Consider the following 27,403-nt stretch of genomic DNA (forward strand, 5'->3'; position numbering starts at 1 on the left):
ATAGTGTCAAATACATACGTGCAAATATTTAACTAAAAATTTAATAAGTGCCAATGTGTAGGGAAGTGCTTACGCAATCATATTGAGTAGATACACTAGATACTCGTAGCTTTGTTTTTGATAGCTAATTATACAATAGTAATACATACATACTAGCTATATACTTTTCAAATTTTTATCGTTCTCGTATTGGTCCAAAATGTTTGCTAGGGTGTCTCACCAAAGAAATTGCTGCCTCCGAAAGCGCACCATAAATTTTGCGGTTTGCAATGAAGTTTTGTGTTCTGCGACTATAACCGTAGCTGCACTCGCAAGTTGAAGAGCATTTCAATAAAAAAAAAACACTCTCAACTTAAAGCTGATATTGTAAAGGCTCCTCGAAGTTATGACCAGGAAACGGATTTTATAGAGTTGCATTTTTTTCTTTAGGAGTAACGTTAATTTCTTCGTGATCCAATGATCGGATCTAAGCCCCAAATTAGTATGGGACCACCCTTGAGGTACCACCTTTCCGATAGAAAAATCAAACAGAATTATCGAAATTGGTCGACGTGGTCCAAAGTTATGCGGTAACATACATAAAAAAAAAAATATTCCGACGAATTGATAACCTCCCCTTTTTTTGGAAGTCGGTTAAAAATAAAAGTTGTATAAGTAATAACTATAGAAGACAAAAATATGATAGTCCTATTTTCGTACTTTCCCTTAGGTTTTTTACTAATTAAAAACCATTTCGAATTAAACGATATTTAAACTAGATCATTTTCGGTTTCCCAGGCAAATCAGTCTGATATAAAAAAAGGAAAACAATATATGTATGGATCATTACAGTCAATGTATTTACTTAATGCTGTTAAAAGTGATAAAAGGTTTAACCGGATCTTAGCCGATTCTGAAAAAGCATGTTGATCGTTTCTATCTTATGTCAATGGCAAATGGAATTCAAATTGCAATCGGTAGTTTAGTGTTTTCGTGGACATCTCCTCTCGGAGAGTGAAAGAGAGACACCTTTCCCATTAAGGATATTGACATTCCAAACACATACATACATATAACCGACACTAAATACTTGCATGGCTGATCTCATCCGAGTTTTATTGTTCTTTGTTTGTGGAATTAGCTGGTTTCATCAAACCCAGCGTACAAAACGATCTACATCTACATCAAGTGTATAAACACGTACATACATATATCTTAGTTCTATAAATTACATTAAATACATTTATCTGCTTTTAAATTTTCCATTTTAATTGCATAAGGTCCAGCACATTTATCATGAAGTACACTTAAACGGGTAGATACATATGTACCTTATAATACAACGGATCGGCGTCATAATTGATGGGCGTTCAATATGCTATGCTAACAAAATTGGTTCAATTAAACAGTTTACCAAACTAGCAATCAAACCACCACAAACAAACATACCTACGCCTATGTATACCAGTACCTTAAATCAATTGATCAAATCAATTGATTTGTGTTTTACGTAAATGCTAAAATTTTTTTTTTTTTGCAATAAATTATAAATTGCGATTTCGAGATAACTTAGGAGCATGTGTATCTACAGATATATGTACATACATATGTATGTGCTGCTGCCTATTTGTTGCTACACGGTATGTTACTAATTGCTAGGCAACAGAAATTTATGTAGATTAAGAAAAGCCAGCATGGTTAGAAAAATATAAAATAATTTATTTAGTTCCCTAAACATTCTGAAATATTTAGGGTTAGGGTGCGCGCGCAGCAGGTGATCGTTTTCGTATGCTAAAATCGACATCAACTTTATCAATACACGTACTTGTGTGTGTATGTACAATGTACATATTTACATACATATCGTTACTTTAATATAGAAAGGACCTATCTCACATTGTCGCTGAAATACAAAAAGCCGAAGCTGAAATATAAAAATGCAAAATTACCTTTTTGATTTATTAGGATGCATTTCATCGAATTATAAATCCCCGCATCATTTTAAGTAATACAAATTTTTAGTCAGTTTCGGCTTTTTTGCATTTCAGCGACTAAACGATATCGATGGCTGAGTGGAAGATCGACCTATCTCGGCAGCCAGTTCGAAAACATTCTATCTCAAAAAACTTTTCAAGAACGCCCTATTTCAGAATTCGTTTCAAAAACGCCCTATCTCATCTGCCGATTCAAAAACGCCCTATATCAGCATATTTTCAATACATTTTGAAGTGAGATAGGGCGTTTTTGAAACGAATTCTGAAATAGGGCGTTCTTGAAAAGTTTTTTGAGATAGAATGTTTTCGAACTGGCTGCCGAGATAGGTCGATCTTCCACTCAGCCATCGATATGTAAATATATTATTTTGGGTCATTTGAAAAGTCTCTGCGGATTTTTATCACTATGTAGTCTTGATGTTCATACATCTGGCAACACTAGTCCAATTGCGTCCGAGTCTGACGTTGATAACTTTCACTGTATATGCTGTTTTAAGTTGGAAATTTGTGTTCTTGCAGCGTTTAAAGGTCGTTAAATTTAAAAAAAATAACGCCTCAATAAGATTTTTTTTAATGGGTTGCCACCTGTTAAAAAATAAGATAAATTATTACAATATCGGTATCAATTGAAATACATAGTTTGTAGTTGTAATCTATACGTAGGATGGTTGCCACCTGTTTAAAAAGTCCAATTCAACTGGAATTAGGTAATTGAAATTGAGAGGTTTAAGAAGGTTTCAGCTTCAAAATTTTTTTAAGAGGGTTGCCACCGGTTTGTAAAGTCAAATTTGATCCAGCTTTACAAAATTTATGTGCATATGTATTTAAATTATTAAAATATATGCGCCAAACGAAAGAATCGCCTTTGACAATATCAGTCCATAAAGGTCTTTGATGACTCGGAACAAATTGACAGAACTTGGTTGGGAAGTTCGGTTTCGGCTTTCGCAAAACTCTCTTTATGGTAAAAAAATTCGGCGAACCAAGAGCCGCTGAAAATTAAATTTTGAATGAAGCTAACCGAAAAATTGCAAAAGATCATATATAATAATGGCCTATATGTGCTTGATTAAACTTGCTTTTCATTAGAAAAAGTCATTAGAAAAGTCGGGTTTTCAAAAATTTACCCACAAATCTTCGGGGGCCTTCCATATGACCCAATATGAACTCACATATGAGCAGGGACGTGAACCGGATGAAAAATTTTGTCGGTTCGGTTCAGCGGTTCGAACCGTTTTTGCACTTTTGGATTGGTTCCTCAAAGCGGTTTTTTGGTCTTTGAACCGGGGTTTCGGTTCGGTTCAACGGTTCGAAAAACAAACAAGTAATAAAGTCTAAGTTCGGGCGGAGCCGAACATTAAACACCCGGCGCAAGTATTAAATATATGATTTTCACCTTTCCGAGAGCCACCGCAACATGGTAAGCGGGGTGTATAAATTTTGAGTAATTAAGCGTCCTTAAATTTCGAAATATTGAAGTTTCAAGCATTTCTGAAATTTACCGTTATATAAAAAGCGGCCTCAATTTTAGTCTGATTTCAATAAATTTGAACGTTTTGCTTTTATTTGGCAAGCACAATAGCCATACCGAGTTTGGTATAAATTGGTAGACCCGTTACCGAGATACATATATGTGGGCGGTGGCACGCCCGTTTCCCAAAATTTTATCACAAACGTATTTCTTCTGTCTTTCTGTCACAGGGTAGGTATTACAATGTTTAACAAAAAGGAAAAAAGTTGGTACATTTATCTATTAAAACTTGGTTGAAACGAACCTTTAAACCTTTATGGAAAGTGCTTCGGTTTTCGGTTCGGATCAAACATTTGTGGAAAATTTCGGTTCGGTTAATGGTTCAGTTAATTAATAAAAAAAAAGCGGTTTTCCGGTTCAAAACCGGTTCACGTCCCTGCATATGAGTCAATGCACGAGCGCCAAGTTAATTACCCAAGCGCAGGGCGGCAAAAAATTTCCTCTGCTTATGTACATACACATACATATGTAAATAAAATCGCTTGGTCTGCACACGCGCAGCATGAAATAGTATACTCGTAAAGACTGTCAGCAGAAGATGTGAGAGTGTTGCGAGTTTGATCGCAGCTCGCGTTGATTAAATTTTACCTTGCAACGTTTTGATAAAATTTGTCAAACTGATCTCATTTGCATAAATAGTAGATACCTGCATACTTGTACTACTTACAGGAAGACTTGTCTAAATCTACGCATATGTATGTACATACATACATAGATAAAGACCGGTATTTCCTCGCTGCTACAGTCTCTTATGGCCCAATACATACATCTGTAGGTATGTAATCTCTCAGTGCTATCAGCGAATGTCAGTCAAGCATATTTTCTTTTTGGGCCTTTTACTTGTCAATCTCAAGTAACGTCGTCGCTTTTAATGTTATTGTTTTAGCTTGCCTTCGTGACTTGTGACTTATGCTTGACGACGCATGTATGTACGTACGTATGTATGAGCATCTTATCATTTTCCTGCTCCATAATAACATTATCGCAAAATGCGCTTCAAGTATTTGTCATATTTATTTCTTTTAACTGGCGTATTGCTGATAACATAGATACTTACGCTGTTAATTATTTGCACTTGCTGACAACGGCGATGTTGTTGTTGTTATTGCTCTTGTTCCACTGCCATTGCAGGCTTAGTACTATGTACTACTTGCTGATTAAAAGTTATTTACAAATGCCAATTCGTTGTTTGTGCGGTGCCGGTAGGCCCCTCTCCAGCTGTACTCGGCGTAGACAGCATGCCAGCCTTTTGCCTCTCGCACTCACTCAACTTTTGTTGGTATTTTTTCTTTACTTCATTCCGTAGAATGGACATTCATATGTATGTGCGTACATATTTTAGGCTCTTGCCTAGTTGGCGTTATCAATAACAACATATCATTTTTAACAACAGCAATGGGGGGGGAAGGGGGGGTCCTTACACTAAGAGGGAATCAAAATTGTGAAAGCAGATCAATTACGCTCATGCAGAGGTCTTGAAGGTAAATAATAGCGCACGACGTAACGGAATCAAGTCCGACCTAGACGCTGAAACTGATTACCTTACGCCATCCTGGGATTTTAGTCTTAAGATTCTCATACTTTTCCCAAACACATTGTAAGGACTGCGAATGCGGTCTACTACCTCTAAATGATGGCATTTCCATGGCTCAAAGATGGAAAGAAACGAGTCCACTCGGGCCTTTACTCCAAGGACCTTCAGATAAGGCAATCATATCGCCTGCTTGCGTGAGATAACTGCAGCGTCTTTCAGGCGGCGATCTTTGCCATGGAGAAGGCCGATTGTCTCATAGGTACGGTAACCATAAATATGGATTCAAAATGACGGACAATTTTTCAAAAATATGGCTACACATACTTAGTATAAAAATATCAAAAGAGTATTTATTATTCTAAATTCTTAATACATTTTGAACTTTAAAAACGAATCACGTTTTCTTCATCGTCATTCATTAATCTTTTTTACATGAATATTTATAAAAGTATAGTAAAACATATTATAATTACAATAGCTTATACGAAAAGTGAAAATCTTTAAAAGATTATTTTATAGGCAAATTTTGAGTCGTTCGTTCAAAACGAAAACAATAACTTTTTTTGTTTTTTGGTACTTTTCGCAGTAATTTGTCAAAAATCGACGTCATGAATCGACGTAAATGACGAGTTACAAAGGTATTTATGTGCCCTTTTCAAAAATATATAATTTGTGCAGATTGCGCTTCATAGCATCTACATTTCTAATCCGATTTTCATTATCTTTGGATCAAAATTTACTGTAATGATATATCTTATTTATCGAATTTTTAAACTAATGAAAAAAAAGATATCAAATAAAGCTGCGTATTTGATTGAAACTCTCACTTTTTTCGACTTTGACGACAAAATGCAAATGTATATATTTTGGTAAGAGGCACATCAATACCCTTCGAGCTGTAAGTCGCTTACGTTGATTGGGAGATTTTTTCATGAGATATATTGAAGTAAAGCTACGAAAAGTACCAAAAAAACACATTTTTGAAAAAATCGATCCATTGTCCGATAATTTTAAAATAACGTATAAAATGCGGGACAAATGCAGGACACTTGCAAAAAATCAGTACATTTTCAGGTTTTTTAGGTTTGAAAAACTACGCAGGACCGACCTTTGAAAAACAGTACGGTCCTGCAAAAAACAGAACGGATGGTCACCGTACTCATAGGGGAAAGCAAGCATCTGTCGACCATTAAACAAAAGGCATTTAGAACCAGACTTATGGTCTAAATATGCATACCTTCGCATAACTTCGCTTAAACTTCAAACTGTAATTTCGTATGTACTTTGTATGTATTTTGTATGTATTCCATTGCCCAGAAATTAGCAGAACTTTTAAAAACTTAGCGATCTATTGAGTTTAGATTTCGCTTCACATTTTCTTTAATTACATTTTTATGCACTGGTACAAATGGTTGTGCGAAGTTATGCGAAGTATGCATAATCAGACCTTTATAGCCCAATTCTGTATCGGTAACAAAAATTTTTCAAAGTTTAAACTGTGACAAGAATTTGTCACTGATACAGAAAAGAGCTGTTAAACCAATACTCTTATTTTTGACGCAATGACACCGGTTTTTTGCCTAGTGAAAATCCAGCATAACTGTAGTATAACTGTACAACTTTTAACAACAGTACAGAAGTATGAGCCACAGTATGCAGTTAGTTACTAGTAGTGAAATAGCCCTGCAGTACAGGGCAGCGACAACAGAACAGACTGATAAATCGGTAGCTACCTGACAAACTCCGTCAACTACCGACCGACTACTGCGGTGTATTTCAGTGATTACTTTTACAAGGCAATATTCTACGCGGTAGTCCCCATCGGCTATCTCTACACTACCGGGAGTTACTAAAGTAGTAACTTGCGTAATTTATAGGCGCCCTCTGTCGTAGTTTTCCGCTAACTGCTTCCGACTGGTGCGACTCTGCACTACCACGAGCACTATCACGGGTTAATAGAGTAGCTAGAGACCTAGGAATCTGTGCAGTAGCGGTTCAAAAGTAGCGATTGACTCCAACGGTACTGGAAGGAAGTTTTAGTAAACATTTTAGTTTATAGAAATTTCCTTTTTTATTTTTTTTATAACAATTTTTATTTCTTCCATTTCTTATATATATTTTTTTCTTATATTTATTATTAATTTAATTTTTTATTTAATCTTCTCGTTATTATTTTTTCTAATTTTAAATTTTTCATTATTCTTCTTTTCTAATACTTAAAGTGGTCGAAAAAATTATAGCCGCACCACATTTTGACAAGTTTTAAAATATTATAATATTTTTTTGTAATCTTGTTTTTTTTTTTTAATATAGCTCAGTCCTTAACAAAGCCTGTGTAAATCTAAGGTTGAAACTTTCTGCAATATTTAAAAAAATTCAACAAACTTTCGTAAATTTTTTTTAATTATTATAGTTCTTCCTCCGGGTTTTATTTTGTTAAATTTTCATTAACATATTTTATTATTTTTGATAATTTGTATTTTTTTATTTTAATTTTATTTTTTATATATTTTTAATTTTATATTAATTTTTTTTTTTATATTTACTTCTTTTTTGCGTATTTTATTTAAATTTAATTTGATTACATTTATTTTTATTCCATTTATGACGAAGGAAAGGCTTTCTAGTTTTGCTTTTGGTTTTCCATAAATTAAAAAAATCGTTTCCTAATAACCTAAAAACTGAGTAATGCTAAACATTTGGCCATCTTTTGGCATTCGGAACAACTATGAGTAGTAGTATTGTTTAGTTACTTTTTGATTTTCATTACAAAATATTTTTCTTTATTTTTCTAATTTTATTATATCTTTCTGTTTTGCACTTCGAAAATACATATTTTTGTCGCATTCTCAAGAGCTTATTACTCAATAAATTTTACGAGTATAACAAATTCATAATTCACTAGCACCGCTATGAATACTACACACAGGCTCGCATAGCAAGCGATTTTTAATTAAAATGAAAAATGAGTAACCAAGACAACACATACTACACTATATACTAATACATACATGAAGTATAGGTAAATGCCTGCAATAGTGTGCGAAAAAATTGCAATAACGTATAATAAAAAAATATATATATATATTAGGCATAAATATGTTTATTTTTAACTTTTAGCTTTTTGTTTACTTACAAATATTGATCCAATGGCTTATCTTTGAGGCATGAAACCGATGAAATTGTTTTTTTTTTTTTTCGCTTGACAAAGAATGCGGTAAATATTAGCAATCTTCTGTGTGATACATGAACAATTTAGAATAAACAAAGTTTAAGCAGCCTGATGTATTTACACTAGGAAAAATGCGACTGAAAGTTACGTCATTAAAAATTTAAAGAATGTTACTTAGGTCTTGGGTCACTGTCTGTGATCAAATACTGTCGCTAAAACGTACGAGAGTTGAGGTCTGACTTAAGATAAGGAAACTCTTTGCGGAATTTAACCTTAATAATTGACAGCTTACTCACTACTCACTTGTATCACAAACTACCCTGCAGGAAATGGGACTAGTTTGTTGGTAACTTTTAACTAACTAGCAGTCGACTAGGGTTAACTATTTATTAACTATTTCCTTTGGCCGTAACTAACTACTTTTGAAGGGCGATGGCCGTAAAATAGTGAGAACTGGTTTCATCTGCATTAAATGTCAACTAACATGTAGCTAATTACTTTTGGACATAAACTATCAATCAAAAAAATTTTTTTTTTAAATTTTTATATTTTTATTTGCTTACTTATTTTATTTAACATTACATTTTCTCTTATTTGTTAACATGTACTTTTGTATGTGGATGTGTGTGTGAATTCGATCAGAACATCGAACATCAAAATGACAATATAAAATTTCGACCTTTATTTTATTTGTCCTGCATACGAAAAAGAATCTGCGAAGTGCAGAAAAAAAGTGTATTGAAAGTAATTTTTGTATGAGGATATTCAAATAGAAACTTGTAAAGAAAACAAACTCCCGATAACGTCTGCATGACTCCTGCACGACTTTACAACTAACTTAAAGTTAGTTTTGTCATAGCTAATTAAAAGTTAGTAATTTATCGAAATCCCGCAAAAAAGCTAACTAGAGGTTGATTATTTTAATCAATTGATAATTATCTTTCTGCATGGTATGTATTATCGACGAGCAGTTTTCACTCTGGTAGAATTAGAACTAAGTATTTGCATTTTCATTTCGACCTTAACACTCGCTTACTACCAGATGTCGGATAGTGTTCCCGTTTAGTCTTAGTTCATGAGATAGGGTTGCACTGTCTTAACCTGACGTGATATTCTGGACTATAGTCGAAGTTTTGTCACAGGCTTCCCTTTAGCTAGATACTAAATTTAATACATCTCTCCCCAATGCTTTTTGACTCCAAATAAAAAGACAACAACGCGAAAGTAGGCTCTGATTTCTTAGCATTATGAGCAGTCATTCTACGTCGCACTTCGATCTACTCGTACAATACGCTGGAAATGGCAGCAGTCATTGCGGTTTTCTCGGCTGGTAAGTAGGCCATATGGAACTTCTCCAGTTGCACAGAATAGGCGAGACGAAGTTTTAACCTCCTGGCATATTGTCATTGGAAAAAAGCTAATATTATAATTTATTTGACCCACAATTTCGAGGAAATTAATCTACATATAACTTAAAGCTTATTTACGGCAACGTTTAATAGAAGTCATACCAGTTCGTTATGAACTATAATTATGCCAGTTCCTCTTAGAAAAAAAAGTAAACTAGTTGGTAGAAACTCCATTTCGAAAACTGGTATTCAATGGAGAGAGTCATACCAGCTCTTCATGGACTACAATTTGTCCCAATTCGCCGCAGTGAAAGGCAAAACCAGTCAGTAAAATACCAGTTAATTAACTAACTAGTATTTGCTAAAGCGACGACCTAACATTTCGACGATTTCGAACAACTTATGTGCTATCAGCGACATTTGACTTTGCTTAATTGCTTTCCTCACAAACGTTGCCTGTGACGTCGAGTGATGACTACCAATTCTGGTTCTGAGATCTCCGGCTAGAGCCCGCTTGGAGGTAATTAAAGTAAAGTATGTCAATTAATACCATTTAAATATAAATTAAAAATTGTAAATTGAATTTCATTTGAAACAAAAAAAAAACCATTTTAGTGGGACAACTAGTAGCTTTCCCAGCAGGGTATATACACTAATGTACGAGTATTTATACACGCACAAGCTACACATGTACATATGTATGTAGATATGTAGTACATATGCATACTTAGCAGCAGTCGCGTTATTAACATCTTGAGTATGTCATAGACATATCATCGTATTTTTACTAAAATTATAAATTAGATCATTGGGTGTCGTTTGGCAAGTGAAACGGGGTAGTTAATATGTGTTGCGTATGTAAACTTACATACATATTTTCGAGCATATGTAATTATACATACACCCCAGCTATTTATAATAAATATGCTTTCAATACATACTTATGTATGTATGTATGTACATGTGTGCATAGTGAAATATTCAAGTGGTGGTAACCTCACTTCTGGCCTATCTATACCTTGACACCTTGTTAAAATACTAATTAGAATTCGTTGAAAATTGAGTCAATATCTTAATACATATGTACGAGTATTATTTCATATTACGTACTTGCATACTATCTATTACACCGTCCGACATGATTTTGCACCCATGAAAAAATCAAGGATTTTCGGAAAGTAGAAACAAAAACAAAGTATCCGTATTTTGCCTTTTTTCTAGATCAAGTCTTTTACGGGTTTAAAGAAAGAGTTTTTTTTTGGGGTCGGTGATTACGAATCTGAAATCAGTTCTTAAAAATTCGAAATGGCGGATGCATTTTTTAAAAGAGTGTCAGATTTGTATGAAATTTAACATCCAAAGGTTCTTTGACTGGCTGATTACGAAATTGAAGTCAGTTTTGAAAAATTCCAAATTGGCTAACCAATAAATCAGGATAACAAATTTCATAAAAATCTGAAAATTAAAAAAAAAAAAATCCATTTGCATGATTGTATCCGCCATTTTGAATTTTTAAGAACTGACTTCAGATTCATGCTCAGCAACAACAACAAAAAAAAACCCTTTGATTAATAATGTTTGAAAAATATCAAGGTCTTTTTTGCCCATAGATAACATAACATAATTTATCACAACGGGACCGAGGAAGCCTCCGAAAGTTAGATATGAGGGCCGAACCACGATAATCTAACCTATCTAAGTTTTAAGACTGAATATGACACAACGCTGAAACCGGTTTGTCTTCAAATGAAATTTGACAAGAGATGATGGAAATACGTTCCAAAATGCACCAACTTCTCTTTCTGCCGGAGGAATCAACTAAAAAAATTTCTAACTTTATCCTTAATTTATCTCAGCGCAAGGGCTATGTACAGAGAATGCAGATTGTTTTAGAGAACACAACTAACTAAATTCATCATCACCTGACATTTTCCTATACATACCTTAATACATGTACATGTATCACTCCGTTCATGTCCTACATGTTTTGCCTATATTAAATTATCAATGTAGCTGCTGATCTGATCGTACTATTTCTCGCTGTATTATATGTGTACTTATGTAGTTATAATATCATGGCAATTGAGTTTACCACCATCTTATTTCTTTCTTGCTTATAAAAATGTTACTATGATTTTACTATTTTCTAAGTTAAAAGCTCTATATCCAGCTGTCAATCTGCCGTTTGAAAGAAAAGAAATTTTGAGACAGAAATTTCAGAAATTTCTTATTTTCATTTCTTGGACGTTTTACTTGAATTTTTGCTTCTCTTGACAGCTGGATATTATTCTTAAAGCAATAAGGGCGTTCCTCTTAAACTGAAATAAACATCGAAAACCTCGAAAGTCTTAAAACTTTTACTGAACTGTCAAAATTTTTACGTGATGTATTTTGAGTTTGAATTTTTTCGAGATTCAATTTTTCTCGAGTTTGAATTTTTTCAAGTTTGAATTGTTTTAGAGGTTGAAATTTTTCGAATGTAAATTTTTTCGAGTAGGCATTTTTTCGGGCTTGAAATTTTATCGAGTTTGAATTTTTTCGAGTTTGATTTTTTCTCGAGTTTGAATTTTTCACATTTGAAATTATTCGAGTTTGAATTTTTTCGAGTTCAAATTTTTTAGTCTAGATTTTTTTGATTTTAAATTTTTTCGAGTCTAAATTTTTTCCAGTTTAAATTTTTTCGAGTTTAAAATTTTTTTCAAGTTTGAGTTTTTTGGGTTTGAAATTTTTTCAAGTTTGAAATTTTTGAGTTTGGAATTTTTTCGAGTTTGAAATTTTTCCGGTTTGAATTTTCGAGTTTAAATTTTTTCGTGTTTGAATTTTTTCGAGTTTGATTTTTTTCTCGAGCTAAAGTTTTTCGAATTTGAAATTTTTTGGGTTTGAATTTATTGAGTTAAACTTTTTTCGAGTCATAATTTTTTTCGAGTTAAAATTTTTTCGAGTTTAAATATTTTCGTGTTTAAATTTTTTCGAGCTTAATTTTGTTTCGAGTTTAATTTTTTTCGAGTTTAAATTTTTTCGAGTTTAAATATTTTTGTGTTTAAATTTTTTCGAGTTTAAATTTTTTCGTTTAAATTTTTTCGAGTTTAAATTTTTTCGAGTTAAAATTTTTTTGAGTTTAAATTTTTTCGAGTTTAAATTTTTTCGAGTTTAAATTTTTTCGAGTTTAAATTTTCCCGAGTTTGAAATTTTTCGGGTTTGAATTTTTGAGTTTAAATTTATGAGTTTAAATTTTTTCGAGTTAGAATTTTTTCGAGTTGGAATTTTTTCGAGTTTGAATATTCTTGAGTTTGAAATTTTTAGGGTTTTAATTTTTTCGAGTTCGAATTTTTGGGTTTGAATTTTCTTCGAGTTTAAACTTTTTCGAGTTTGAAGATTTCGAGTTTTCCAGTTTTGCCGAATTTCCACTTGACTTTGAAATGACATTTTTTTTTTACCATGGAAAAAATGAGCATGTGAAAATAAACTGCACATATATTTTTTAATGCCTAATATTGCCTCTAAAATGACATTTGGTGTCCATTGTAAATCCGGTATTATTCAAGTTTAAGGGAATCGCCTAACCGTGAATTATTGATATGATTTTTTTTTCAAAGCGTCGTCTTCATTTATATCTACGATTTGTTTTGCACTAGAGCAATCATTGAACCATTCAACTTGGTGCTGAAATCAAATAAATTTTACACAAATTCTCTTCTATTAGCACTCAATTAAAATAAGTTAAGGCAATACAAAATACTTATTACTTATATTAAATGACTTTTTACAGTACAGGAAAGAGATAAAAAAGAAAAACATAAATATACATATATGTATTTACGTAACATACACATATACATACATACATACATAAATGCCCTCATACTTCGAATTGTTTTTGGTTTTTGCAATTAATTTCCCCACTCATGCAGAATGATAAACCTTTGTTTACAACACGCATAGCCACATATTTGTTTTATTATTTTAAAACTAATTCAATTACCTCGTCATTCTTTTTTTTCTACTTGGCATACTCGAGTAAGTGTAGCATGTTTTCTTTTTGTTTATTTAACGTCCTTATGTATGTTCTTTTTTTTGGTTCATTTTTATGAATTTTATGTTGTTTCATTTGTACTTTTTTTTCTTATAATTATTTCCTCCAATTTCAACCCTCTGCAAAACGTATAATTAGCCCGACAAATTGAATTGAATTTGAATATTGAATTTGAATTACAAGTATGTATATACTGAAATCTGTGTTAAATGCGAATTGTTCATGCAAACATTTGTTGTGGATTATGAAACGAAACGAAAAAAACCAAATTAAACGATGTAAAAAATGGAAATTTTCAAATGGCGAAACACGCAAAAATTTTCTGCATTTTTATATCACATGGCAAACGACGCGCGTCTGTCTACAACTACTACAACTAAATACGACCGACCACTTTACTACAACTACATAATGCGAAATCAACAAATTTTTGAAAACGTACAATAATTAACATATGTAAAATACATACATATCTATCTTTATATGTATGCGTTTATGCGTTTATGCATTTATGCGTGATATGTCAACACAGATTTGCCAGATTTTGACTATGAGACAGCGATTTATTATGGCGATTCAAATGTGAATATTGGCGAGCCATTCTCAATCACATGCATAGTCCCCTTGGCCGATCCCATATTTTGGCTCAAAGATGGCGAGCCAATAACGCGGCATAATCTACGACACGGACGCGATGAGCATTCGTATACGCTGTCGGAGAGTGCCATTGAGGGTGAGTATACAAAAAAAAAAAAAGCAGGGGGGNATTTTTTTTTTACCATGGAAAAAATGAGCATGTGAAAATAAACTGCACATATATTTTTTAATGCCTAATATTGCCTCTAAAATGACATTTGGTGTCCATTGTAAATCCGGTATTATTCAAGTTTAAGGGAATCGCCTAACCGTGAATTATTGATATGATTTTTTTTTCAAAGCGTCGTCTTCATTTATATCTACGATTTGTTTTGCACTAGAGCAATCATTGAACCATTCAACTTGGTGCTGAAATCAAATAAATTTTACACAAATTCTCTTCTATTAGCACTCAATTAAAATAAGTTAAGGCAATACAAAATACTTATTACTTATATTAAATGACTTTTTACAGTACAGGAAAGAGATAAAAAAGAAAAACATAAATATACATATATGTATTTACGTAACATACACATATACATACATACATACATAAATGCCCTCATACTTCGAATTGTTTTTGGTTTTTGCAATTAATTTCCCCACTCATGCAGAATGATAAACCTTTGTTTACAACACGCATAGCCACATATTTGTTTTATTATTTTAAAACTAATTCAATTACCTCGTCATTCTTTTTTTTCTACTTGGCATACTCGAGTAAGTGTAGCATGTTTTCTTTTTGTTTATTTAACGTCCTTATGTATGTTCTTTTTTTTGGTTCATTTTTATGAATTTTATGTTGTTTCATTTGTACTTTTTTTTCTTATAATTATTTCCTCCAATTTCAACCCTCTGCAAAACGTATAATTAGCCCGACAAATTGAATTGAATTTGAATATTGAATTTGAATTACAAGTATGTATATACTGAAATCTGTGTTAAATGCGAATTGTTCATGCAAACATTTGTTGTGGATTATGAAACGAAACGAAAAAAACCAAATTAAACGATGTAAAAAATGGAAATTTTCAAATGGCGAAACACGCAAAAATTTTCTGCATTTTTATATCACATGGCAAACGACGCGCGTCTGTCTACAACTACTACAACTAAATACGACCGACCACTTTACTACAACTACATAATGCGAAATCAACAAATTTTTGAAAACGTACAATAATTAACATATGTAAAATACATACATATCTATCTTTATATGTATGCGTTTATGCGTTTATGCATTTATGCGTGATATGTCAACACAGATTTGCCAGATTTTGACTATGAGACAGCGATTTATTATGGCGATTCAAATGTGAATATTGGCGAGCCATTCTCAATCACATGCATAGTCCCCTTGGCCGATCCCATATTTTGGCTCAAAGATGGCGAGCCAATAACGCGGCATAATCTACGACACGGACGCGATGAGCATTCGTATACGCTGTCGGAGAGTGCCATTGAGGGTGAGTATACAAAAAAAAAAAAAGCAGGGGGGGTTTAGCCAAAAACAGGAATTTTCTTCATACATATAAAAAAAAACAAAAAAAAAAAAAAATGCTACCACATTACTTAGTAAGAGATTAAATATTGTAGACCCAGCAGCGCCTTGCGTGTAAAATAGTAAATAATTTGCTTTTAGCAAGCATTTTTCTTTTCATTGCTCAGATGATAGATATGTTTTTTTGTTTGTTTGGTATTTTTTTTTTTTTTAGCTTTAGCAAAGTAAATGAGTCACAAAAGGAATGAAAAAAGTGATCGATGAAAATGTTGTGGTTTAATGGCTGAACATGCGATTTCAATGTCCAAAAGGTGAATCAAAAATGGCTAATAAATAGAGTAAGTTTTTTTTTTTTAAGTATTCCATGTAAAATTCAAATCTTTTATATATGTAGTGGAGTGAAATTTCGTCAGCAAAAAAGCTGACATGAATTTTATTGTCAAATAATTGAAATTCGCAATATTCAAAAAAATTTAAAACGTTTATTTGTTAGCTGCCACTTTTCTGACAAAATGAATTTAACAGGACAATTCTGGTAGCTGTCTGTGAAATCGCCACAGTCTTTCGTAAGGCAAAAGACTTTCGTAAGACAATTGTCAATTTTCTTAACTATCTTGAAAGATCTTTTCTGTCTTTCGAGAGACTGATTGCAAGGTTTGCTGCCGACGAGGCCTTAGCGTCTTTTAGCAATAAGTTTTTAAAAAATTAAATTAAATAAAAAAACTATACTTTTCTATTTAAAACATAAAAAACTAAAAATTAAAGAAAATCTAGAAAAGAAACAAAAAAATAAATAAATAAAGAAATAAAATAAATAAAACAAAAAAGGGAAAAAATTAATCAATAAAACAAAAAAGAAAAAAGAAAAAATAAAATAAATAAAAAAAAAACAAAAAAGAAGAAAAATTAAATAAAATAAAAAAGTTATATTCAACAATTTTTATTGAGCTTGAGGCCGTTTTTTAAGGAAAACTTATTGTGGAAAAGCAACAATAATTTGAAAAAATGTTAGAAGTGATAGCTATTTCGGAAATCGCCACATTTCCTCATCAGACTTCTTTCAGTAGGATTCGAACCGACGATCCCATTGANGAAAAAATGGTAGAAGTGATAGCTATTTCGGAAATCACCACATTTCCTCATCAGACTTCTTTCAGTAGGATTCGAACCGACGATCCCATTGACTCAGCCAGTTGCATACGCACTGTGCTAAGTTCGCCTTGTTAATTCTTGTTGCTTTGTCCACTATTTCATTAGTTAAGCCAATTACAATCAAGCGCAGCTATTCCGCTGCAATTCACTTGATCATGTGGTTGTTGGTTTTGTTGGTTTTTGTTAATATTTCTATTATTAGAATGTGAAATATATATGTATAATATAATATAATGCAAAAACCGAACTGCTAAGATCCTTTTTCACAGTGCATGTAAACTCTGCCCAAATATGAGTTAACTCTCCACTGTGAAAACGGCCTTAGTATTTACTTTAATGATAAACTGCGACAAATAAGTGATTTAATCTAGAAGTTGTCTATATACAAGCGATCGCTCTTTCTCTTTTTCAATTCGTTTCGTTCATTAATCCATTCAAAGAATGCCAAAAAGTGGAAATAAAAAATAAAATAAAAAATGAAAAAATGCACTTACACTCTCACTTTGATCTCATTCTATCATTGCGACCCAAGGATGTATGAACCTGTGTCGTGTTTGGTTCCTTCCGACCAGTTACTTTTTGATTCACCTGGCACACATTTTCGTTAATTTTTTATCTTACTTAACTGAAATGTGTATATTGCAGTCTATTTTTTTTTTTTTTCATTCAAACCAAGACTCATAGTTTTATAGCTGAGAATTTATTTTAATTTTTTTTTTTGCCAGCCCTAGTCTCCCCAACCTTGAATTTTACGCTCATTTATTTAGAGTTAGGTTTAGTTTGATAATAAAACAGTTGTTGTCATTATTTAAATGCAAGCAAAACTAGTCAAACAAAAAAAAAAAAAAAAACAGCAAAAACTTTCTCTAAAACTCCCAACTTTTCACACAATCAAGGTGAGAAACACAAAATCGAGGCACATCTATCCGTGCGTCACGCGCTTAAAGTGCACGAAGGTCAATATAAGTGCAACAATTTGCACACAAGCTACCACATGTTGCACGTACGCAGCGCCAACGAGGCGCCTCCCCATCCACAAACTTACTCGCCATTTGTCGTAACAGCGGGGGGCGCCGGCCACGGCCACGGCCACGGTGACGGTGGCGGTGACGGTGGTGGTCATCATCTCTCAACGCTTTCAGCATACGAAACGATACACGATCTGACGCCCAGTTCGGCGGATGATATTTTCACGCGAATGTGGGGGCCGGATGTGGGTGTGGACACTTCGTCACTGCCAACACATACCACAACAACAACAACAACAACAGCACATCGACGGCCACATCATCGCCACCACCAGCAGCAGCAGCAGCAACAAAAGTCACAATTCCAAGCAACAAACCTGGATGAGCAGCACAAGTTGATTTATATAAACGCCACAAACTTCGATGGTAATCCATCATTAACATTGCCAGATAGCAGCGGCAGCAGCAGCGATGGCGGCAGCATTGGTAGTGAACTGGACACTGGTCTTGTCAATATAGAGTATATGTCGCCTAAAAAGCTTGGCGGCAATGGCAGTGAATTAACAACGGCATCCAGTCGTGGTGGTAGCGGTGGCGTAGCTAAATATCCACCAATGCCGAATTTCCCTCCGCCACGCACCACAATGCTATCGACAACATTAGCGCCTGCGGTGCATATTTACACACCGCCGCATCATAATGCGGATCATCGCTACCACGGGATCACTGCCAGCAATAGCAACAACATGAATCCTTATACGACGCACGGCTATCAAATTGTCGAAACGCAGTCAATATTCCCGTTGCAAACGGCATCGCCAAATTACCAACAGCCGACACAAATGTTCACGCCACAACAAATTGGCGTGCAAACAATGACGCCAATTGATATTTACCACACGCAAATACACCAGCAACAACAGCAGCAACAGCAGCGTAATCAACTGCAAACCTATCCACCGCATCACGGTCAGTTTGTAAATCCTAATTTGAGCCAACCAAATCAACGACAACAGCAACAACAACAGCAGCAGCAGCAGCGACAGCCTGTGTCAGGTATTGCCACGGTAACAGCGGGCGGCATGGTGTCGTTTCCCACATCTTTGTCACCACAACCCACTCCCACGGCACATATGCCAATTCGCAAGGGTGAGCCTTAGCCTTTTTAGCTTTTATCGCTAAATGAAAAAAGTACAAAAAAAACAAAAGAATAAAAAAGAGTTATCAAAAAATCAAAAAAACAAATAATAAAGGAAACTCAGTTACCCGTATGCATCACAATGCCATCTCAGTCTCAGTCTCAGTTTCAGTTTCACTTTCAGTCGTCACTCACTCTCACAAACGTCACCAAATTCCTCTACCAATCAACCAACCACCACCAGTGCCATCTTACCGCCCATTGCTCGCAGTGACCATGGATACGAATTTGAAGTTGATTCTCATCTTTATTTATCACTTAAACGTTGTTGTTTATTTTGGATAATTGTTTTCCATTTGAATTACAATTATTTTTTTCTTCTTCTTATCGTTCGATGTTGCTTGTGCCTCTTACTCTTTGTCTCACTTTTATTATTTTATTATGTACATACTTAAATGGCAAATATACATTTTTCTGATTATCACTCTAATGCATATCAGAACTTAGTGACATTTAAATATTTTAAGCAAACAGCTTAGCGTGCGATTATTGAAGTTTATTAGTACTTTTGATTAAGATATCTGTGTGTAATAAGTTTAAAATTACACTAATAGAAATGCACTTTGTGGAAATATTTTGTTTGTTTGTTTGGTTCAAAACTGTCTTATATTTAAAGCAAACAAAAACAAAAAAACGATAATAAAATAAAATAACATAAAATATTTATGGGCAAATGCAATTCCAATTTAAAAATATAAATAAAAAATATTATTCTTAGATAATAATAAAATACAAGCGATGGTTGCTTTAAGGGAGTTTAAACATTTCAAAAACTTTTTTTTAGTTCTGATTAAGTTAAAAAAGTTTTAGGGCCGGAATCGATTTACTGATGTGGTAATCTGACCGACACCGAAGGTTCGACATTTTTCTTGAGCTTCAGTAGCACTGATTACTAAAAAAACTATTTATTATTCGACAAATACTTTACTTATTTGACTACTTCATTAATGAGTATTTAAAATATTGATAGAATATCTAGTTTAAATTGAAAAAAAAAGTTTATTAACAAATATCTAACATATACTATACATTTCGATCTCGGAAATTTGTGTCTGAGAGACCACACTTCAGTAAAATAGGGGAAATTGCGGTCATGTCAGTAGCAGAAGGTTAATATAGGATGTACATAGACAAAATATACCCCATGAAAAGTGAATCAAAATGACGCAAAAATACTCTAGGACACATCAGGCGTTATAAGGACGACGTCGAATAAAATTGTCCACTGCAAAAATTATATATTTTAAACCAGTTGTCAATTTTCAAAAACTAAAGCATTTTAGATTAAGAATGAGTAAAAAAATTCACATAAAATTGACAGAAAAAAGAAAAGAAAAGTTATAATTAAACCAAAAGTTTTACTTTTTCTAAATCCCCGCGCATTGGCGTTTTAAAGTCGTTGAGGTTCCGTGGCCTTCTTTTCCCTTTTATCGAGTTCCCAATATCTCTCAAACGGCCTTAGTTTGGGACAGTTTAATGGTTTGGCTTCTATTGGAATAGAAGTTATCTCTTCTGCAAATATCTCTGAACATACATACATATATGTATAAACCACTGTTGTTGTCCCCGATGCCACAAATGAGTTGTTATTTTTTTGCCACAAGGGCAGAACTATTTACCATTATGGAGGAGGAGAACTCAATAAAGATAGAAATCAAAACACAATACAATAGCTGCTCCTTTTAACTTTCAGCAGACAAATTAGCAAATCCAAATCCTTCTGGTTTTCAATTGAAATTAATATAATTTTTATTCTTTTTAAATTAGCCATTGTGTAAATTGTTTTTGCAACTAAGTGTAATTTTTTTTCTTTAGTATAAATATTTAGAAAAATACTGCTTTCAAACTTTTTTAATAAAACTACAAATTAAAAGTGGCCTTTTTTGACCCATCGGTCGTTAAGGGTTAATGTTTTGTTTGTTTGCAAAAATGTGGAAAATCGTATGCCAGTCAATAAAGAGTCATGTTTTTTTTGATAATCTACTTGTTTGGTTATAATTAATTTTGGCCACAAAAATTGGTCAAATTACCCATAGTGCAATCGTGTCATTCTATCTATATACAACTGTTGCCGTTTTATTTCCGGGATAAAGGATTAAAGCATATTTCGATAGGTGGACCAGGGACCGATCTAATTAAAAAATCGTATTTATGGTCCGCTTTGCTTGAAATTTGGCACACAGGAAGCTCATTGCCTGGCAGATGGGTTAACAATTAAATTTTCTTCAAAGCTTTCTTTCAAACACAAGCTGTACTCGTCTATTGGCGTTTTGGTTTCTACAAAAATTTTTTTTTACTTTCATTGCCCTCTCTTAATAATATTTTTCGGTAGAAACAAAAAAACCCAAAAGAAACAAGAAATATTGGGGCTTTAGATACAGTTAATGTATGTAGTCGTTACTAGCGCAATAAGAATACTTTCTTTGAGAGTTTACCGGCTGCATTTTATATTTTTAAATAAAATGTTTTTAGAAACGGCGTGTATATTGAACGCATCGTTCAAACACCTGCAAGCTGCGAGGGAATAAACTTTTTTTTTGTTTTTGAAATAAGTAAAAACGCGTTTAACCCGATACTTGAATATTTTTTTGTTAATTAAAACGATTAGACTAACAAAAATTATAATTTAAAATTAAATCGAAAAAAATAAAAATTAAATATAAAATACAAACATACACACACATTTATCATTTTAAGAGCAAATTAAATCAATTAATTTGCTGCTGCATTTACTGATTACAGTTAAAAAGAAATAACAAAGTAAACTTTTTTTTTTTCAAAATATTTTTCATGACAAACTAATGCAAACTAATATTTTCAATGCGCAAAGTTTCACACAAAGTGGTGCTTAAAATATTTGAATATACACATTCACTATAGTTAGCGCCATCCAATGGAATGATTAATTTGCATATTAATACTCAGCTTTACGAGCGTCGATTCACTAAAAGAAAACAAACCAAAAACGAAAAACGAAAAACTTTTAGCTTAATACTTTTTTTACTGCCTCAACTAAGCATGTGTTCATAAAGAAGAAAAGTGCGAAATATACAAATACTTAAATGAATGCGAAAAAGTATTTGTGAAATTATGTGATTTCAGTCCAAGTTTGAATTACATACATATATTCATACATTTGTATAAAAAGAGTCTTTAAAATTCTGCGCAGCTGTCATGCATTGTGTACAAGTGCATACCTATGTACATATTTTCGCACAAATCCATGCATACATACATATGTATCTATTAGTACTCGGTACATACTTACATACATACATAGCTACATATTTAATACTTAAACTTATTCAATAAACTCAAAAGTGATATCATCATCGTCACCCATAACCATCACCATCACCAAGTATGACATAATTTGTATGTATGTAGTGGATATATACGAGGGGCGATGAATGTATTCTCGGTATCATTATGAAAAAACAACTCGAATTAAATTCAATATATATATTTTTTTTTTAAATATGTTTCAGTATAATCCTCCATAATCTCAATACCTTTATAATATATTAAGATCAATAGTTCAATGCCCTCTAAAAATATCTCTTATCCTTGTCCGAAAAATATGCGTTATTGCTGCCTTGAGCTCTTCAAGGTCAGAAAAGTTTTATCCCACGAAGATTTTTTTTTTCAAATTTGGCAACAAAAAGTAATCCCTAAACACACCGGCAGGGAGTCAGTTCTTCGGGTATTTTTTCTTGAATTGGTTCCTTTATAATTTCCTACTTTTTCGTGTTGCTTGGTGGATTGCAGTGCTTCCCAGTCGCTGTCTAGGATTCAATTTGTGATTTTTTGCGCCATTTTAATGCACTTCCCGCAGCGGGTACCAACGAGTTTCTGGGAGTAGTCTCGCGTTCCCACTCCGCAGTCTCTGCTCGATGGGAATAACACTTGCACGTTACAGCTGAAGCCTAGATTACCTACACTGAGTGGAAGATCGCCCTATCTCGGCAGCCGGTTCGAAAACGCCCTAGCTCAGAAAACGGTTGAAAAAAACACCTTATTTCAGAGTTTGACTGAAGAACGCCCTATCTCAGTAAATTGTTCATAAACGTCCAATCGCCGCTGCCGATATATTGAATTTATATTGAGATAGGGCGTTTTCGAAGCGGCAGATGAGATAGGACGTTTTTCAACCATTTGCTAAGATAGGGCGATATTCCTCTCAGCCGACGAAATAGTCTGTCATCCTACTTAATTGCATTTCATTTATAATTGACCCATGCCCGCAGTGTCTAGTCCCCCAGAGGCCTGACTCTCTCGAGTCTGAGCGCCGGTACTCGTTGATTTTACCAAAGAGAGCTCCAAAATGCTCTACCACAATCCACTCGCACTTGTTTTTGTGGCGTCGGGAGCATTCGCACTCACTTTTGAGAGATTAAGATGATCATGAAGAATAGTGTGTATGGTACCTACGGGTATAGGAGTCACCTCTGCTAATAATTTACCCTTTCGTTATTCGGTCGTCCTCCAGTACAGTACAAGAATCTAAACATTTTTCACATTTGCTTCTGTAGCAGCAGTAATGACGCCACAATGGGGTTTTTCACTTTTTACTTGTTTTGTATGGAATTTAAACACAGCGCGTCAGTCCTTACAATCTTCTTTCACCGAGGATTACCAGATAATCAATGACCGTAATTATGCGAAAAATTCCTATACTATTCATTTCAATTATTAAATTGTCCACCTCACTACTAACTTAGTTACCACGATACCGAGAATACATCGAACGACCCTCGTACTATGTACAGCAACAACAAGAATGCTTCTTGCCTTACTCGTATTACAAAGCAATCGCGCCCTAAAAGCCAATACTTGTAGCACACAAGCCACATTGCTTGCCGGCCGCACAGATTCATACATTTACTGCAAACAGTCAGCTACAATTGCTACATACATAGCTGCTTGGCTAGCAAGCAGGCAAACAAGTTAATTTGAATCAATGGACAAGTGCGAATTACTGTTTCATTAGCCAAAAATGTTATAGCCTCTTTTCGCTCAAATTTGTTTTACATGCAATACACACACACATGCGTTACAAAGTCGGTATGTTCAACACTCACATGTGCGCCTCTCTACTTAACTATGTACATACATATATACATTAGACCGTACCACCTTACAAGCAAACAAAAAAGTTCAATGTACACCCCTGAGTCTAAAACATTTTTGCAAGGCAATTTCCAAAAAGAAAAAAAAGAAAATATTTTGTTTGCCGAAATAAAATTTTTTTTTTTGAAACCCATGTATGTACAGTGGCGCTCACCTAAATGGCACACTATAACATAAACCATATATGTAAGTCAAAGTTTAAAACTTTGTGTAGAGTTCAGGAAAATTTAACAAATTTCAAATGTCATCAAAATTTTCAACTATTTTTTTTTTTTTAATTTTGCTCATGTGTTATATGAGAGAAAATGCGCACACCCTCCACAAAAAAAAAAAAATCTCAAAAATCAACATGATTTTAGAGAATTTTTAATACTGCGCATTATACTAAAATTGAATGGGCTACAAAACTGTTTACCCAAAAAGTTTCTAAAAATTCTGATGAAATTTTTTTTTTTGAAATTTGTTAAATTTTCCCCGAACTGTACACAAAGTTATAAACTTTGACTAGTATGGGTTATGTTATAGAATGTACTACATTTTTATAAAAATTAACGAAAAAATGTATCACGTAAAAAATTGTGAATATTGTAAAAAATAAAAGTGTGCTATTTAGGTGAGCGCCACTGTGTGTGCTTACTACATTCGGCAAAAAAAAAAGAAAATTTTTTTTGAAAACAGTTACTTATAATTTTAGGAGAGTTTTAATCGACGGACATTATTGTCGTATGTTAGGGTGGTAGCAACTGCGATCTGGTGGGTGGTAAGTACTAGAATGGCGTATTGAGGGGAATGAACTTTGAAAAAGAAAATTATCTTCTCGCGACAAAAACATCGATATATCGTGCGATACGAATACAACTGTAAATGCCGAAGATATGATACGAAAAAATGTTCGGCCAATTTTTTATTTTTTTTTTTTGAAATTGACTTGCAAAAATACTTTAGACTCAGGGGTGTACGGCGAACTTTTAGTTCCGGTGCGGTCTAATTTACATATAGACATATAATGTAAATACATACATACATACATACATACGCACGAGTACATACGCACTTACATACATATTTAAATATTATAATAAAATTTTCGTATCAACTTTTTTTATCGTACATATTTTATCTTGTTACCATACTCTGTACCTACACGAAAACATACATACATACATATGTACGTATACTTTGAATTTATTTCCTCTTTTTATTATACTTTTCCGAGTCTATGTGTAAAATAATATTGTATCTTTAAATAGCTTATACAATTTTAGTTCCGTTGCTAGCGCAAATGTATCTTTTTTTTTATTCTATCCACTCTTATGTATGTACTTAGTGTATTATTATTATTTATTTACTTAATTTTATTTGATTTGAATTTATTTTTGGAAGTGAAGTGTGAATTTATTTTTAGTTTATTTTTATCATCATAATCCTAATTTATTGAAAATAAAAATTTTAGCGCAACATTAAATTCATTTACCATTAAAGAGTTTTTAATGATATATTTATAATAGATATCTAAGCGAATACATTTACATACATACATATTAAAATTTGATTGAATTTTGTTTATTAATTTTGTTTATGAATAATTTATTACAGATACCGACTTCTTGGTGCCAAACTATGATAATGCAGAACATCAGTTAAAAGTATTTGAAATCAGATCACCTCTAGTACTTAGCTGTAATATAACCAAAGCTGGTGATTATGTACTGAAATGGTGAGTTGAGTGGTTAATTTGCTAAAAAAAAACATAAAACTAAGAATGAAGTAAAAATTGTGATATTTTCGTGTTATTAAAAAATTCCAAGGGTCGTTTTTGTGGTAAAGAGTTAACACAAATTCGGAATTTTTCTTAAAATTTTTCGTTTTTGTGTTTTTTTTTTTTTTGATTAAAAATCGATTGTTAACTGCCGATTGTAAAAACGGCCTTAAGAAACTCAGTACTATCAACAGGGCTGCCAACTTGGCTCAAACCGTGCCATTTTTATAAGCTTTTATTTTTTGCGCTATTTTACTTCAAATGGCACTTAATTTTTCAATTTGGCACAAACTGCCAAAATGGCTTTTTTTGAAAAATAGTAAAATTTCAATACCTTTAGCGAAATTCTTTGCGTGTACTTTTTTTTCTCAACTAAAATTTTTTAATTTCTATAGAGTATACAACTGGTTTATATTATTTTAGCATTAGACTTTTGTTTTAGGAATGCGTTTCTAATTTCAATGCTAAATGAGAAGAATTAAAAAGAATTACCCCTACCCCCTTAATATGGCACTTCATAGCTAAGTATAGTTGGCAGCCCTGTCTGTCAAGACCAACACTACAGTAGACCCTCAGTAAAAGAAATACCCAATAAATGTTTCGTTTCTGAACTTTATTTGAGAGCGTTGCCATATGTTTTAGAAAATAAATTCAACTTGATTTAAGGGAATTAGGCTGCGTTTCACCAGATTCATTGAAGTGAAAATTACTTTAATTTTCGAATTTTTGATTTCACCAATCAATTTTAATTTGTTTTTAATTTTGTATTTAAGTGCTCTTCACTTAAATAAAAATTAAATCGGAATAACCACACTCAGAGATGTTACACGTTTAATCAGCTGATCAATATACACACACCACAATTTTATGTATCTGCTGCTTACTTATATACCAGCCCTGCTTTTACAACACAGCGTGCCAAAGCTTTCAAAAGCTCTCAGTACAAATGAAAGCTTTCGCTGGCCAAATCTGTTTTACAGCTTAAATAAAGAGCTTATTGAAACTGAAAATAATTTAAATGAGAATTAAATAAAAAATTTAATTACAGTTAATTTCCACTTAAATGAGTTTGGTGAAATGCCGCCTTAGATACACAATTTAAATATGTATCGCAATAATATTAACTATATTTAGGAGGATTGCCAGCTGTTTCAGAATTCTTCGCTAACTTATGCATAAATCCGAAGACGAGGACCTAGGCTAATATAAAAAGTGCTTCTCTATTGCTAATAGTTAATATTTTGCAATTCATATTGATTTATTCACTTCAACGCAATCAAAACGAATATTTCATGTACCGTTTTAACGTGAATGCGATGTTATTAATATCACGTATTTCTACGTTTAAATTTGGCGGCTGTGGCTCCGACACAGCCCGCAGGTGAAGAAGAAGACTGATCTTTTTTTATAAAAAATTTGCGAAAACTAAAATAATTACAGTTGCCCGTATTGCAAAAAAAA

General features: G+C 33.0%; 2 protein-coding genes across 9 annotated transcripts in view; both read left to right on the top strand.

The window, feature by feature from the left end:
* The window catches only part of Bsg (immunoglobulin domain-containing protein Bsg), a 100,708-nt gene that overhangs the window by 41,452 nt on the left and 31,853 nt on the right, over positions 1-27,403 (top strand). For all 8 annotated transcript variants that reach the window (XM_017622418.1, XM_017622414.1, XM_017622463.1 and 5 more), the window contains exon 3: positions 25,780-25,900. In XM_017622418.1, the coding sequence (XP_017477907.1) occupies positions 25,780-25,900 (121 nt within the window). The remainder of the gene's footprint in view (positions 1-25,779; positions 25,901-27,403) is intronic.
* Positions 17,615-19,362, top strand: LOC108367713 (alpha-protein kinase 1-like). The gene has a single exon (XM_017622405.1). The coding sequence runs from the start codon at positions 17,882-17,884 to the stop codon at positions 19,013-19,015; it is 1,134 nt and encodes a 377-aa protein (XP_017477894.1). The 5' UTR covers positions 17,615-17,881; the 3' UTR covers positions 19,016-19,362.

This window comes from Rhagoletis zephyria, unplaced genomic scaffold (assembly GCF_001687245.7).
Source record: "Rhagoletis zephyria isolate East Lansing unplaced genomic scaffold, Rhagoletis_zephyria_1.1 Rzeph_scaffold_00047, whole genome shotgun sequence".
In the NCBI taxonomy this organism is placed as follows: Eukaryota; Metazoa; Arthropoda; class Insecta; order Diptera; family Tephritidae; genus Rhagoletis; species Rhagoletis zephyria.